At 36.9% G+C, this 15584-nt stretch overlaps 2 protein-coding genes and 2 non-coding genes across 6 annotated transcripts; 1 reads left to right on the forward strand and 3 right to left on the reverse strand.

Moving 5' to 3' along the window:
* The first annotated feature begins 207 nt into the window (after window positions 1-207).
* Window positions 208-8589, forward strand: LOC103710571 (UPF0235 protein At5g63440). 3 transcript variants are annotated; one of them, XM_008796348.4, is made up of 9 exons: window positions 208-376; window positions 471-630; window positions 3029-3143; window positions 3861-4014; window positions 5226-5322; window positions 7289-7377; window positions 7533-7601; window positions 7993-8099; window positions 8196-8589. In XM_008796348.4, exons 2-8 carry the CDS (start codon window positions 516-518, stop codon window positions 8050-8052), a joined length of 699 nt encoding a protein of 232 aa, XP_008794570.1. In that variant the 5' UTR covers window positions 208-376; window positions 471-515; the 3' UTR covers window positions 8053-8099; window positions 8196-8589. The 3 variants fall into 3 exon arrangements, with proteins under 3 accessions (XP_008794570.1, XP_008794569.1, XP_038984310.1); XM_008796347.4 differs by having other exon boundaries at window positions 8199-8589; XM_039128382.1 differs by having other exon boundaries at window positions 208-630; window positions 8199-8589.
* A 2034-nt stretch (window positions 8590-10623) lies between these two features.
* On the reverse strand, window positions 10624-15408 carry LOC103710570 (60S ribosomal protein L17-like). Its single transcript, XM_039128383.1, has 7 exons — window positions 15248-15408; window positions 15071-15107; window positions 14678-14718; window positions 11815-12045; window positions 11629-11731; window positions 11491-11558; window positions 10624-11005 (listed from the first exon to the last, which is right to left on the reverse strand). Exons 1-7 carry the CDS (start codon window positions 15248-15250, stop codon window positions 10940-10942), a joined length of 549 nt encoding a protein of 182 aa, XP_038984311.1. The 5' UTR covers window positions 15251-15408; the 3' UTR covers window positions 10624-10939.
* LOC113462954 lies at window positions 12895-13024 on the reverse strand. Its single transcript, XR_003386368.1, has one exon. It is a non-coding gene; the product is annotated as a small nucleolar RNA snoR74 (small nucleolar RNA).
* LOC113462958 lies at window positions 13714-13844 on the reverse strand. Its single transcript, XR_003386372.1, has one exon. It is a non-coding gene; the product is annotated as a small nucleolar RNA snoR74 (small nucleolar RNA).
* Window positions 15409-15584: the final 176 nt, after the last annotated feature.

Below are 15584 nucleotides of genomic sequence, written 5' to 3' on the forward strand. Positions count from 1 at the left end.
AATATTATAATTTTTATTTTTTTTAAAAAAATAGATAGTTTTCTGAATTATCTTTTCAACATAATAACTAATATATTCCATCCATCACCATTAATAATTATCCATAAATATTAAAAATATTTTTAATATAATAATAATAATAATAATAATAATAATAATAAATTATTAGAATTATTTTGACCAAATCCAAATTGGATTGGTTCCCAAATTCCTTCACCGATCTGATTGGACGCTGCCCTCCCCATCCGCCGCCCGCTGAGCTCACCACGATCGCCTTGTCGACGCGCCGCCGCCCTTCTCGTCCTTCACCTTCCCCTCCGACGTCAAGGCCGCAACTTCCTTCGGCTGCCACCGAGTTGTATTCGCCGGGATAAGAGTAAAAGCCACCAAGTTTTTTTTTTGTTATCGCATTTGTCTGCAATTCCATCTTGACCATCGGTCGTCGCTGCTCAACCTCTCCTCACCCACAGCATCATCGCCGTAACCAAGCAAAGCAAGAGCTTCTTAGAGAGAGGATGCCGAAGCGGACGACGCACACGTACTCGAGCGAAGACGCGAGGCCTGACGGCCCCGAATCCGATCTCTTTGTCTACTACTGCAAGCACTGCGGCTCCCACGTCCTCATCACCGGTCCGTAACATAATCTCTCTCTCTAGGGCTTTAAATCCCCACAATCGCCCACCGCTTCTCTTATTTCGTCGTCTTTGGTTGATTTATGGGATTGCTTCAGTTGGAACAAAAAAAGTCAAGTGGACTTCGACTGGTTGGAAAACTTAAGACCAGTTTGTTTTGCAGAGTTGCTCATAGCATTTAGGGATTTGTGTTTCAAAAAGCGTTGCTCATAATGAGATAAACAATAATACAGACGCCTGCTTTAATCGATGGGACTTATTAATTAGGGTTTCAAGGATAGGATTAGTTTGGTTTCGGGTGTATTGGTTTAGATTTGGCAGATCACGAGGATGAATGCGAACCGGAGTTTAGAAGGCTTCATATAAATGGTGGGGGTGTTCCTGTTGCTTGGTTCAGCGAGCTGATGGAATTGGGGGCGAGAAAAAGAACTATAGTGGGCGGCCAAGTCTTTATTGACTTAGTTTGTCATGCATAAAGGAAGGTGTCATTCTTCAGGTAGTGTGCGAAAGAGCAATGTGGAAGCAAAACTGATGAAATTTAAAGGCTAACTTGATCCCATCTGCAAATAAAATGAGTTTGACATCATGTTTCCCTTTTTCCGATTGGTTTGAATTTCAAGGAGTAGGAGTAGAAATAGAGGGTGGAGGGAGTAGATGTCTTGGTTGATCGCAAAAGAAGAAGCTAGAAGAGTCTAAATGCTGCCCTCTACCATGCCTGGCCACAGTCAAGTTAAAGGAAGACTGTGAAAATCCTTGAACTTGAGGTGGAATGTCAAAGGTGTGTTGACAGTGAACTGTTGCTGTGGCTATATTTCTTTTAGGGGAAAAAGGTGAAGACTATTATAAGACTTTTTCAGGAGAGATATAGATAAATAGCAAGTTAGCTTCTATGTCGGAGAAAGACAATCAAACAATTCCCAATCATGGTCCTAGCGGATCGGATCATCCATATAGAATAAAAAAAGAAACTCCAGACATTTGCTATCTTTCTCTTTGAATAAGATCTCAATTTCGGGTGGCAAATTTGTTCTTGTCAAATAGAGGATGAGACTCTTGGGCACCTAGTTCATGTTTGTTCACTTTGATTTTTTTTAATTGGATCCTGAAATAACTATCCACTGTAGCAGCTGACTCTGTGACTATGATTTTTTACTTGAAATCCTCCAAGGGGAGAAAAAAGAGTCTTTTAGAGGTCGGGGTGTTTGACCACATGCAGTGTTGTGGGAGGTCTAGAAAGCAATAGCTTCCAATGATGCATCTGGTCTTTTATGGTGTTTGAAGAAATATTTTTCATACTTCCAATCAATGGACTGTGTAGGCTGCAATTTGTTTAGCTGAGAATTTCTTTTTTTTTTTTTTTTTTTTTTTACCTTCTCTTTCTTTCTCCCTTGTTTTCTCTTACCACCATTTACCTTGTCACCTTATCAAACATGAAAGAAGACTCTTTTGTGTGTGTGTGTATCCTCCCCCTTACCTTGCTTTTCTTTTTTGATTATTGACCTTGAAATTTAATCCTTTTACCATTTTTAAGAAATAATATCTTCTTTCAATGAACCCATTCTATGAAAATTCTATTTCAAGTGACAGCATGAGTTTTCTTCTCCTTTGGAACTGTTATCTTCACAGCCATAGGAACCTAACATCTTATTGCAACAAAATGCCATCGGAGTGTGTCTTTTAAATGATAAGAAATTAGCATATTTTCTCGAGGTCTGACCATTTAACCAGCCAGCTGGTATCTTTGTCCTCAATTCTTTTTAGCCTTAAATTGGGTATTAATCTTCTCAGAATGCATTTATTTAGCTATCACTGATTCCATGCTCGAGTTTCTAATGTAGCTGGTGCTTTTATCCTAATCGTTTACTGCTTTCTTTTCCTAATAGTTGTCTAAGGTCATGTTGATTGCGTGAAATTCTTGTAGTCAAGCTGATACAGTTGCTGCTGTCAAAATCTACTAGAAGATATACCTTTTCTTTTGCTTTTGTTCCATTAAATTGTGTTATCAGTAATTGGATGATGTGTTTTGAAGATACCTAACTGCAGAAGATGCCAAAGCGGCATGCCTTCTCTAGGTCTGACCATTTAACTGGCCAACTGGATATCCTTTTCCTCCGTTCTTTTAGCATTGAATTAGGTATTATCTTCTCAAAATACATTTATTGAGCTATCACTGAATTCATTCTTGAGTTTCTGATGTAACTGGTGCTCATTGTGCTCATCTTTGCTGCTTTATTTTCCTCATATTTGTTCATGGGCATGTTGATTGTGTGAAATTATTACAGTCAAGCTGATCTGTCAAAACCTACTAGAAAATAGTTCCCTGTTCTTTTGCTCTTATTCTCTTAAATTATGCTATCAGTAATTGTATACTGGATTCTAAAGTGTTTGTTCTGAAGATACCCAATTGCAAAAGATGCCGAAGCGGAAGACTGACAGAGCACATGTGCTGGACAAGAAAAAACATCTTGCAAGATTGAATGTTAAAGAGGCAGGAAAAGTTCTATTAAAACGGTATCTTAACTATGTGTTATTCTTATTCAACTATGATATCCGATATCTGTCTTAATCTATACTTAGACATATGACATATCTAATTTATTAGATGTTGGAAAGACAAACTTAGCCCATGTATGCAAAATACCCAGTTATATGGTGGGCTAAAGAATTGATACTGATCCTTGTTGACATAGGCACATGATAATCAATAGCTTACAAAACTCACTTGTTAGTAAATTGTATAATCTGAAGAATAAACAGGTCTTTCATGGTTTCACCTGTAGAAAAAGTCATTTCTGTTGAAGGTCATGTATGCCATAATCTCTAGCAATAACTATCTGCTTTAAACTTTGATGTTACACTAATTGGCATCATTTCTCCCCAGGATTCTGATTCTCCCAAATTGAAGCATCATGTGCATTGTTGATGGTGCAGTTCATGCAATCATAGCACTAGCTAATTTCTTTTGGCATTCCTTGAGAACCATCATATCATTCATTCTGAATCACACATTCATTCTTAATACTGCTAAATTGGATCATTGTAATGCTAGTATTTAGGACCACACCACCTCAATACATTATTAGTTTTTGTGTTAGACCTATGTTCTTGAAACTCACTGTCTAATGGAAAGGCTGAACTTTCTTTCAGTTTCTTCTGGCAATTGGAGTGTGATTTGATAGATTATAGTAGTTCTGGAGCTCATATATGCAATATATAACTTTCATGCAGCGGTGAAGGGAAACTGGAAAAACAGTTCCGCATGACTTGTACGGGTTGTGATCTCTTTGTTTGTTATCGTTCAGAGGAGGATTTGGAACTTGCTCCTTTTATTTATGTTGTTGATGGTGCACTGAGCTCAGTTGCAGCAGAAACAAATCCACAGGTATATATATTAGGTTACCCATGCATGCATTTCTCTTTTTCTATGCTGATTCCTCCTTTGTTCTGAAGCTTCTGTTAGTGAGCTGCATCTCACAACTCCACCTTGACTTTTTATTTTTGGGTTTATTGGCTGGTACTTATCTGGAAATGTGACTTGACAATAGCTGGTAGATATGATCTTGTTGATAAAACAGAAACAATTTGTTTTTAATTCATCAACATGTTAGCATGGTGTTTTGTAAATCTGATTGTCGAGAGATATGAAACTGATAATTTTTGTTCCATGTGTTCCAAACTTCTATTCAAAATAATATAAAAATATACTTTCAAGAAAAAAAAAATGAGATTAACTCAAAAATATGAAAACCATGTCTGCCGGTTAACTGCGCTCAAAGCTAGTTGGCTAATCCAATTCTACTCAGTTTTCTGTGAAATTATTTCATATGGATTCAAACTGCTGATGTAAATGAATCTGTGTTTTACATGTCTGCTTTTACTTAAAGAACAAGGAGAAAATCTTGAAGGCCTATAAGAGATGAACATCCCTCTAACCTTTTAATCGATACTGCTTCTCTTGAGCATGTTTGCCATCCAAAGCCCATATAGGGATTGAAGCTTGTACTTTAATCATCCTTGGATTTTGGTTAATTCAAACTTGTTAGAGGTTTTCCTCCATTTTTACCTTCAAAAATCTAAAAGCAACTTGTCTTTCATGCATTTGAAGTGATTTCACAAGTTTCATCTTAAAATTAATTATAACTTATTTTACCTTTTCAATAAATTGACCTTATTTATCATTAATTGGAGATCATTTTTTTAGGTGTTTTTTGATTGTTGATTACTAAAGTAGCATATATTGTAGTATTATGCTTGAAATAATTTTTAAATTTTTAATGAAATCAAAGCTTTGCTGAAATTCACTGTTCTATCTATATATTCTTTTATTGGGACTCTCCTAATCTGATTCCTTAACGGTGTTTTGTGGTCCAACTTGTGCTTTGGCCTAGGGCACATAGCTATAGTGCTGCTAATGAATATGCCTTTATTTCCCAGCTACGACACTAAATTATGTTTTCTTTGGTATGAAAATATTATCCAGAACGTATAATATCGGACATAATTCACTAGTATTAATTAATTCTCATATTCCCTTTTGTGATTGTATTTTGATTTTTTTTGGATAACTACAAGGATTTTGTCATAACGTGGCAGGATGCTCCTCTGCCCCCTTGCATATCACAATTAGAAGGTGGCCTTGTCCAAGTGGCAATTGAAGTAGAAGACCGTGCACAACGTTCAGCAATTACAAGTAAATCTTCCATTGAGATGGTTATTTATATCGTTTTCTTGTTAAATAGGTTAAATAGAATTGATTGTTGTTGGTAAAAGGATAATGTAGCAGACATTTGGATGCAATTCTGCTGATTCTTGTAAAAAGTTGCTGTAACACATTGTGTAATGGTTCTGAGTTGATCTTATTCTATTTTTACTTATGTTTTTTTTTTATTTCTATAATCCCAAAATATATCATCATATACTCGAGTTGAAGTTGCTTCCCTACTCAATCCTCAGTCGATCAAAAGTTTTCTTAAGCATTTTTACCCAAAAAAAATCTGTACTATTTATAGGGTTTCTTACTTTTGAAGGAACTCTTGGTTTCATCTTCTAATGAAAATTGATTATGTTGACATCTCTTGTTGATTTTTTTTCCTCCTTGTAATGTGATTATTTATGTATTATTTGCTAAGGATGATGCAATTAGAATCATTCATTTCCTGCACATTTTTCTTGAAAGTGTTTTGGCAAGGTTACAGGATGATAAACCACCTATTAAGATGATTATGTTTATGGTTTTATATCCATTCTTTCCCAAAAATTTGATAGATATTGGTTATACAATGATTTATTTTGTATTATCTCTGGAATTGTTACAAGATACTATCTAAGAGCAGCCTAAGGTGCATTAGTTCCCTATGTATGGATAGACTACTTATTCTTAGAGGATTTATCCTTGTTTTGGATGTGAAAGGCGTCAGGCTTGGAATGGGTAGCATATTCTAGGGGAAAAAAGATTTAAGGTAGATGAGTGAAGTGGTTTTGTCATTTTCAACCTTTCTAACCAAAGAAAAGAAATGATGCTATTTGAAGTAATGTATTTTGAGCATAAGAAATTAGACGTTGGCTACTTTAGCAATTCCTTACTTCATTCATTCACATCAGTTCAACTGTTGTTTATTCCTTACTTCATTCGTTGATCAGTTCAACTGTTGTTTGCTGAAGATAGGATTCTTCAAATATTCATCAACCATTAGTCCAAGTGAGACTACCGCCCGTGCAATACTAAGTTATGTGCTCAATTAGCTTGTCCATCTAATCATCAATTCTTACAATTTCCTCCTTTTTATATGAGTTAAGTGTACAAGAAAGGGGAACAAGAGATCAAGCACTTGAGATTGATATAGTCAAGCTGACCACAGATCAACCTGCCCTTTCGAATTGGGATTTTCTTTGAACTCAATGATCAATGACTTGTTGCAAACTCTTGAATCGGGTGATATATTAAATTGTTATTGCAGAAGGTAAAATGAAGCTGAGTGCAAATGAGAGGTCTAAGCTATGTCCGCACCTAGTGCAACTGCAATGTGGGAATAACATCGAATAGTCAGTGGACCCGGAAAATATCTTATATTCATCAAGCCAGACTGACTGAAACAAATTTGTCTGAAGTAACTCTAAAGGATTGGGGCTTTCTTCCAAGTTCATGAACTGTGAATGCAAATCATGAAGTATAGATGACACTCAAGATTATGAGTATAAAAATAACTGAAGATAGCTGGAGTTTATGATATCTAGTGATCGATCGGAGATCTGCACATTTAAATATTGACTTACAATTGTGTGATGCGGAGAGTACTTTAGAAGTTGCTAATGGATTTTATTCCACAGGCCATTTTAACCACAGCTTTTCCTCCATGATTTGAAATTCACTCTACATTAATGCAGTAAAACAATTTGACAGGTAGTACTGCAGTTGCTTGTTCAATGGCTTGAATGCCTCCATTCCTAGGTTGTTTAATATTTATGAAGTATCTTCTCTGGTTTTAACATTTGGTATTGTTTCTCTTTCCCTTGTTAAGCTGGAAACTTAGGAGGGCTTTGTTCCTGGCCTAATAAACTTAAAAAGGAGCTCTCCAAAATTTTGTTTGTTACTACATTTTTTTCGCGTCAAGTATGAACCATATTGGAAGTCTCAGATTTCCTGTTATTTTCATCAGGAGTGAATGCTGATGATGTTCGAGTGAGTGTAGCTGCTCCAGCTGCCCGAGGAGAAGCTAACAATGAACTGTTAGAATTTATGGGCAAGGTTTGCAGTTCTTCCCTCTGATTATTTCTAATTTACTGTTTGAGTATCATGGGACTTGGAGGGGAAATCATTGCATGACCCTGACTGTATATTACAGCTGACTGTTTTTAGTGAACTTGAAGATGATTCAGGCAATTAATTGGTTCCTGAAACAGGTGTTGGGCTTAAGGCTGAGTCAAATGACGCTTCAGAGAGGATGGAACAATAAATCAAAACTTCTAGTTGTGAGTTATCTTACCTTGAACATTTATTGCTTAAAGTACCACAAAAGAGCCACATTAAATCTTAATATTGTAAATAGTAGTTAAGCAAGCTGCATGAAGAAAGTAGATTCAACGTGGTGTGTCAGAAGCATAACAGAATACAGCTGGATCGATTGTTAGAAAAGAAGAATATATATATATATATATTCTAAAATCTTGATCAGAAACTTGTGGAGAGTCATTTGCCTTGTATGAAACATTAACAGTACTAGATCCCTGATCTGGCTGTAATTAAGATTTCGGTTGTGCTCTTTTCCAAACTATTTTTTTTGTTTAGTGACTAGATAGATATGATGATCAAAACTAGTATGTCAAATATTTTATCTGTTGATGCATGAGATGCTTGGTTCAGGTCGAGGACTTGTCTGCTAGACAGGTGTATGAGAAGCTTCTGGAAGCTGTGCAACCCTGATGTAGCCATATGTTTGGAGCAGATTCCATTGTGCTTGAGCAGATCTGGTTTGTGACTTGAGTGTTATTGGTAGACTATTATTGCTTTTAAACCTGATTGATTATTTGTAGGTGGGTGTATATTATTTGCATGCTTCTGTCCAGCAGCCTGAGTATTAAAGATGCTAGCTGGAGCATGGACCATGGAGCTTGTCTGGAAGGACCTGGAGCTGCAGTTGCCAGTAATTACTGAGCCCATTGAGCCCTACTGTGGGCAGATTCAACTTAAATCAACTAAGTGTGAATGGGGTGCTCGCATTTTTTAATCGCACCACCAGACAGGACTTGATGCATTCGCAACATTGTTGTAATCGTAGACCATCTGTGAACATTATCTTGGGGATAGTTCAACTTGTTTTCTCATCATTCCAATCTAAAAAGTGACTGCTTCTGTTCTGCATTCTGTTTAACTTACCTTTAATATGAAACATCAAAATTTATACCTCAACTCTCAGTTTGACTTGTATTTAATGTGAAACACGAAAGTTTTATTCCTTGACTTTCATGTCTTCCCTTTCCTTGGATACTTACTGCCCATCCCGGGGAAATAAAATTGAATGGTGATGGATCATTTGCCTCAAAAAAAAAAAATGTTGTAGTCGAAGGCTGGAATTTGTGGTATGCACGAGATTTCAAGGAATGTTTATGACCGTATGCTGAAAATTGCAGGGCCAGGACGGTGGTTGAACTGGAAGCTCGGACAGCTCTACATGGCCTACCGGAAATTGAACAATGAGGCAGCTTGCTATGAACCTGTGGTAATTAATTATCCTGAGATTCTTATTTCCATGATTTTCTAGAAAAAGCACTGACATGGTATTTGATCCATGTCTGGGAGCAAATACTTTGTTCTTCAGTAGGCGTACCTTCTGGGTTTTGACTCACTTTCCATGAGATTAATGCTGTTGCAGATGCCTTTGCCAATATGCCACAAGGTACACATTGCATTTGAGTTGACCGCTGTGGTCTGTTGTTCAATTTTATTAGAAACCTGTTTGAAAGTTGAATGCAATTGACTTGTGTCTCTTTTCTACCAAAAAATGATTTAAAAAAGAAAATCCCCCCTTACAATAGTGAAATGAACATTCCATTTACTGTTTCATAAGTATAATTAGACAACTGCTGCTTGTCGGTGATACATGATAGGTAAGTATATTGGACAAATCCGTGTCTCAAAAAAACCTTCATGCCGACACATTTATAATCAGGTTAGAAATCATATTTATTCCTACATGCATCCATATTTGACTAACTAAATTATGGCTTCATTGCTTAATTATATCCCTTAGAAATGAAAACAAGGTAGAAGAGGATCTAGGATTTGGTGTCAAAGTAGAGTGATATATGAGAAGAAATTGTGATATAACATGTCTGCAAGGCCTTTCTAATCATCCAGACCTAGACTCCTGTGTGATAGAGCTAGGTTTTAAGGATTTCTCTGGCCCATGATGATCCAATTATGAAAATATCCTCATAAAAATCATGCATTTCCAACGATGCGGCCAAGCTTATGGGTCAAATTCTTAGCTGTCACCCCTTGTACATGCAAATAGAACCTAAACCTAGATGATTGGATCCATCCCCTTTCATAAGAATCTAAATAGCATTTATAGGATGGTCCTTTGATATTCTTTCCTAGCTAGAACATCAGCATTTTTGTTGTAATATAAAAAAAAAAGAAAAGGATTCACCTACTGGTTCTACTTTGAGCAGATTTAAAGAAATCTCGGTAACTTCAGACATTTGATGACATACTGATGATACAACGAAGCACAACTCGGTGAATCCCTAATTATGGAAACGCTTGTAAGAGAGACTACCGCTTCTGTAGGAGACTTTTCTGCTGGTCCTGAGAGATATACTCGACATCCCCATTAAATTTCATCATGGCTGTTATTCAAAGGTACTGGAACACTGAAGAAAACCCACCCTACCTGTCAAAGACCTCATTTGCCTGCTTTTCTTGGGGCAAAACAAGTCCACAGACATGGACGTCCATTGAATCTTTTTCAGCCCCCATTTCACCAATACCTTCTCCTACTAAATATACATTCTATTCAACTGGAATATATTATGGAAGATAACCTTCCTCTAGTATATTACTTCCAAAAAAATAAAAACTTTCTCTAGTACATCTTTCGAGTCTGTTCTGCCTCCGGCGGTTGTGGGGTCCAATAGGATGTACCTTTAAATTCAGGATCGTCAAGCACCAGGATATCAAAGTCTCAGGTTATAATGCAGAAAAGGATTCAGTAGGCTGACAACGCCAGATACCTCTCCCTAAGCATTTAACTGTGACACCAGGCTCAGAGCCAACAAATGGCGGTCGAGGAAAAACAATAATGGCTCTGAAACTACATTTGCATAGCATGAACAATTCATTCATGGAAGATGCATAATTATGACTTGCACCGACAACCAGATGCCAAGTTTCCTCCAATCAGGTGAAGGATCATCTTGCTAGCCATATAACCTTCACCAGACGACAATACCAGTCCTCCCTGCAATCTCAACAAGAGTACGACATTGTAGATATATCTTGTGAAGCACATTCTAATCTCAGCAGAGAGAGTTAGAATCAATGATCACAAAGTGTCAAAACTTACAAGACAAATTTCGCAAAGTACCGAGTAGCTGGATTTATCCTTTTAAAATTTTAAAAGAGGTAATATCCTAAAAGGAATCTCCATTAACACAGCTACCAAAGACAAAACAACAATAAGTGCAAGTAAATTCCACCCAAAAATGTTCGGAAACATGCCAAAACAACCTGCATCATATAAATCAGAACCAAAAGTGGACCAAAACTGAGCCCCAAAATCTGACTCAAAAATACTAATGCCACCTACTCAAGACGAAGTTCCACTGCGCAAAGCAACTTTCCTGGGCTTCCTGGGGGCAATCTGTGACTCAGGCTGCAACATAGAATGGAAGTATGATAAGAAAGTCTGATAAACATTGCAAACTAAGTTTACCTCATTTAAGGTCACGAAGAACAGAATAATTGCCAAGCATGCTTTTGGATTGTCATAAGGCAGTGAATCTTATGTCTAAACAATCTGATGGAGGGAGGAAAATCAATAATGTTCCTGATCAGATAATTCATCTAACTGAACCTTTTAAACTTACATTCTGATAACCAAAGGAAATTCATTTACAGACCATCTGATAGGCCTGAACATTCTATCAAAGGCATTAAAGAAAAAAAAAAAAGCTAAAATGCACTCAATTACCTTATATTGAGGAGTGAAAGATGAATTGGTTAGTTGCAAAACAAAAAGAAAATTTGAACCCATATAAATTGTTGAGGTCATGCTAGCATGTTTGCACATAAACAGGGATACATCCTTTAGCTTTTCAACATAGCATATTTTTACACAATATAAGTAAACAAAATTACCTCTTTCTTGACAGGCTCTTCCTTCTCTGACAGGATCAGCTCAATGTGACATGGAGAGGACATATAAGCTGCCATAATGCATGACTAATTAGTTTACAAAAGCTACACAAGTTAATTCAGATTAGGAAAAAAACTCACGGTTAATTCGTCCATGAGCACGGTAGGTCCGCCGCCTCTGCTTTTGGGCTTGGTTCACCTGGATGTGAGATATGTAGAGAGCATCGGCATCCAAACCTTTTACCTGAAAAATAAAAGAGCCAAAACCATTTGAGAGAAAGAATGACACTCAGTACTCAATCAGAAGAATAATTTATAAGCCCTTACTTCAGCATTGCTTTCAGCATTTTTGAGCAGATCCAAAATGAATCTGGCAGATTTCACAGGCCAACGCCCCTGTCCATTTGCATGGCGGGCTTTAGCTTGAGCTGTACGCCCTACACCTCTGCAAAACCTCCGGAAGGGAATAGCCTGCTTGTGAACAATCACATCCTCAAGGTACCTCCTAGCCTTGGCCAAAGGCAACTTCCTAATTGCATGAGCTGTCTCACGGGTGTTCTGTTTATGATGACACAACATTTGAGCATGGACATTAAGCATACTTGATTTACATGACTTGAATATTCAATAACAAAAGGAGAAGCCCGGACAAAATATAAGAGTACAAGTATAAAAAAATACAAAAGTACAGAACATTGATACAAAATCTTATATAAGCATAACATCCCCAAGAACATGTAAAAATCTTACACAAATTTCATTAATTCTGACCAAAATGGTATACTACAACTTCAGGCCTCTAGAAGGACACACTATCAAAAATATATATATTAATTTCTAAGCATAAGTATTAGCTAGCCTGCTGAACATGAGAATACACAACAGTAACATAACATCCCATACTGATAAGCATCAAAGATTAACCTGTGAAAGGGCTAATTTGAAGAAGTAATCAGTCATTGATAAATAAGAGAACTTCAGGTGTAATAAAATAAGTCTAATTGTAATTTCAGACCCTTGGAAATAGTTATTTCTGGTAAGTAGAAAAGAATAGTGAAAGCATTGCACATGGTATACTAATATAGAGGATGCTACCAAACAGACAATTCATAATTTCAGACGCCTAGAGGTTGTCATTTCTGGTAAATAAAAAAGAAATACTTGAAGCAGAGCACATGATAGAGGATGCTACCAAACAGACAATCCAAATTGAGGTTCAATGAACAACAGTTGCACTAACTTCACACAATATTCACGCACAGCATATCGACACTCAAAAAAAAAAAGAGCCCTCCATGAGTTCTTGAACATCCAACCTTGTTGAAGACAATATTTGATCTTTGTTTCTGGTAAAACCAAGAAAACAAAACTTACCAGCAGGCCTAGAAACTTCTACCTTGAATACTATTATGTTTCATTGTTTACTGAGCCTTTTTTTCACAGAGAAAGTCTAAAAGCTCACCCAATAACAATGAACATGATTTTCCTAAAGTTTACGAGAGGCCTGTCTATGAGGAAAACAGACCCCTGCTTTTTTCTTTAGGTTATGGAAGTCTGTCTTAGCAAACATCAAATTCTACTCATAACACAATAATCAACCAAATTTACTGATTGGTTAGAGAGAAACATGGCCTTCCCACTTGGAGTAATTAAAAGTAAATAGGGAATGTGCTCGTTATGTTGGAAAAGTTAGTATATTGACAAATGCAGGAATTTTTAGCAGATCTTAGTTGCATGTATTCCACATATTTACATGTATGTCTACTTGTGTGAAAATACATAATAATGTGTGTATGATCTCAGGCACACAGATGAAGTCAATTGGAAAAAATATATGATCAGTATTAAAGTGCAATATCATGCTGATAAATTAATTTTCTGAGACGAGTGAACATTTTATCACTGAAATACTAATTTCAGTGAAAAGCAGTCATTGTCAGAGGTGGAGCAAACAATTTAGTGCAGTCCAATCTGTTACTGAAGAGATGATTCAGAAAACAATATAGTCAGGCCTAACTTGCAGTTATATAATGTCACACCATCAGGTGGATTACAGATCAAAAGTGTAATCTAAGGGATTTCATTTAACAGTAACACCATGGAACCATACAGAATGTCTATCAGTGACATGCTGAATCTAGCCAGCCACTACATGCACTAGCAAATAGCATTACCATGTAAGAGGGAAACAGCTAACAGAATAATTAATTGTGCAAATATTACTATCAATGTTCCATTGTTTACTGAACCTTTTGTCATAAACAAAGTCTCCAAAGGTTCACCCAATAACAATGTATATGATCTCCCTAAAGTTTACGAGAGGCCCATTTATGAAGGAAACAGGCCCCTGCTTTTTTCTTTAGGTAAAAGTATGTCCAGTTTAATGTAGGGCAATTTCTACTCATCTAACAGTAACAAATTGCTTAACAATTAGATAAGAAAAACATTCTGTGTGTGCATCCAAAATGTATCAAGTTGGAAAGAGTTAGCATGCTATTAAAATATTTTCATCAAAACTTGGACATTATGATAAGATCAAGATCCATCACACAATGAAGGGAATACTTAACTCGGTATTTTTGGATAGTAAAAGAAAAGGTCAAACAGCAGGAATGGAACTCACCTTTTCTTGACTCTATATTACATTTAACTTGGAATTCTTGATTTCAAAAGCAAAGGTCAATCAGTTAGAATCAGACTCTTTTATTGACTATATTTTCAAAAAAAATTGGGTTATATCACAGAGAATTTTTTTATTAAAGATAAGGATCTATCGCAAAATTGGGGAATATTAACTGCACCAGACGGAGGCGCAGAAACAAAGAGAAGACAAACAAAACAAAATGAACCAAAATCTCTCCTAAACAAAGGTTACCAATTACCATACTATTTGATTCAGCCCATTGCCTCAGCAGCAAAAGTACAGTTCCAAAAAATTAGAAGGGAAAGGAGGAACCATATAGAGAAATGTATAGTCGATGCAATCAAGTGGTAGAATTATATCTTCTCAAGACATGTATTACCGTGGTCAGATTTGATTCATATTCTATGAAATGTTCAAGAAAAAAAATCCACTAGAGGACTAAAATGATGCACTATTGAAATCAAGTGAGATGTGAATTGCACTAAGAACAAGCATTTAAACACTTAAAGATTTCCTAAGAGAAATAGAGGAATAAGTTACAAGTACCTTAAAGTGAACCCTCAAATCCTGGCCCATGGCCTTCGCGGCTGCATTTAAAAAGAACCACAAGTAAGATCAAGTAACGAACAAGCACGAGACCATCTCATCTGAAGCATCAGATCTCTACAGCAAAAACATGGAAACAAGATCGATTGGGAAAAAAATAACTAAATAAAATGTTCCAAAATAGAACTTTATCATGGCAGATCCATCAAAATAATCAAGATGCCCGCAGATCAACGAGCTTTTGTTAAAGAATTTAAGAAAAGTTACGGTTTCATACAGAAAACAAAACATAAGACGCGCGGAGATTCGGAATGACAAGAGAACCAGATCGAAGGCATTCCGAAGATTTCAAGTCGGGGCAGAGATGGGGGCAAAAGAGATCGAGAAGCTTACACTTGGTGGGGTTGTTGGGTTCTCTCGAATACTTCACCTGATCACAAGAGAAACATCAACACAAGAAAGGATTAGAAAATCAGGACCAGCAAAAGAGAGAGCTGTAGAGCAACGAAACTGGAAAGAGAGAGAGAGAGAGAGAGAGAGAGAGAGAGAGAGAGAGAGAGAGAGGATTACCATGGCTGCAGAGGAACGAGGAGAAGGACTGGTCTCCGCTTCCCTCCTCTTCTCTTCGCTCGCGCTCTGCAACAGAGAAGAGAGCGGTCTCGGCGGCTTCAAATAGGAACGAAACCCTAATCCTCGAAAACTCTTTTAAACCCTAGCCAGCTTCTCCTAGGGCTAGATATATACTGGGCCGGGCTAAGCGGCGCCTCAGTTGAAGCCCGACCCGGAAATTTTTTTTGGGGTAATTAATTCCCCACCCTTCAAAAGACCCCGCTATAACAAAAAGTCCCGGTTGACCGGTCTTAAAATCTTCCGTCCAATATCTTTACCAAGTTTAACTCCCGGTCCT

This window comes from Phoenix dactylifera, chromosome 7 (assembly GCF_009389715.1).
Source record: "Phoenix dactylifera cultivar Barhee BC4 chromosome 7, palm_55x_up_171113_PBpolish2nd_filt_p, whole genome shotgun sequence".
Lineage (NCBI taxonomy): Eukaryota > Viridiplantae > Streptophyta > Magnoliopsida > Arecales > Arecaceae > Phoenix > Phoenix dactylifera.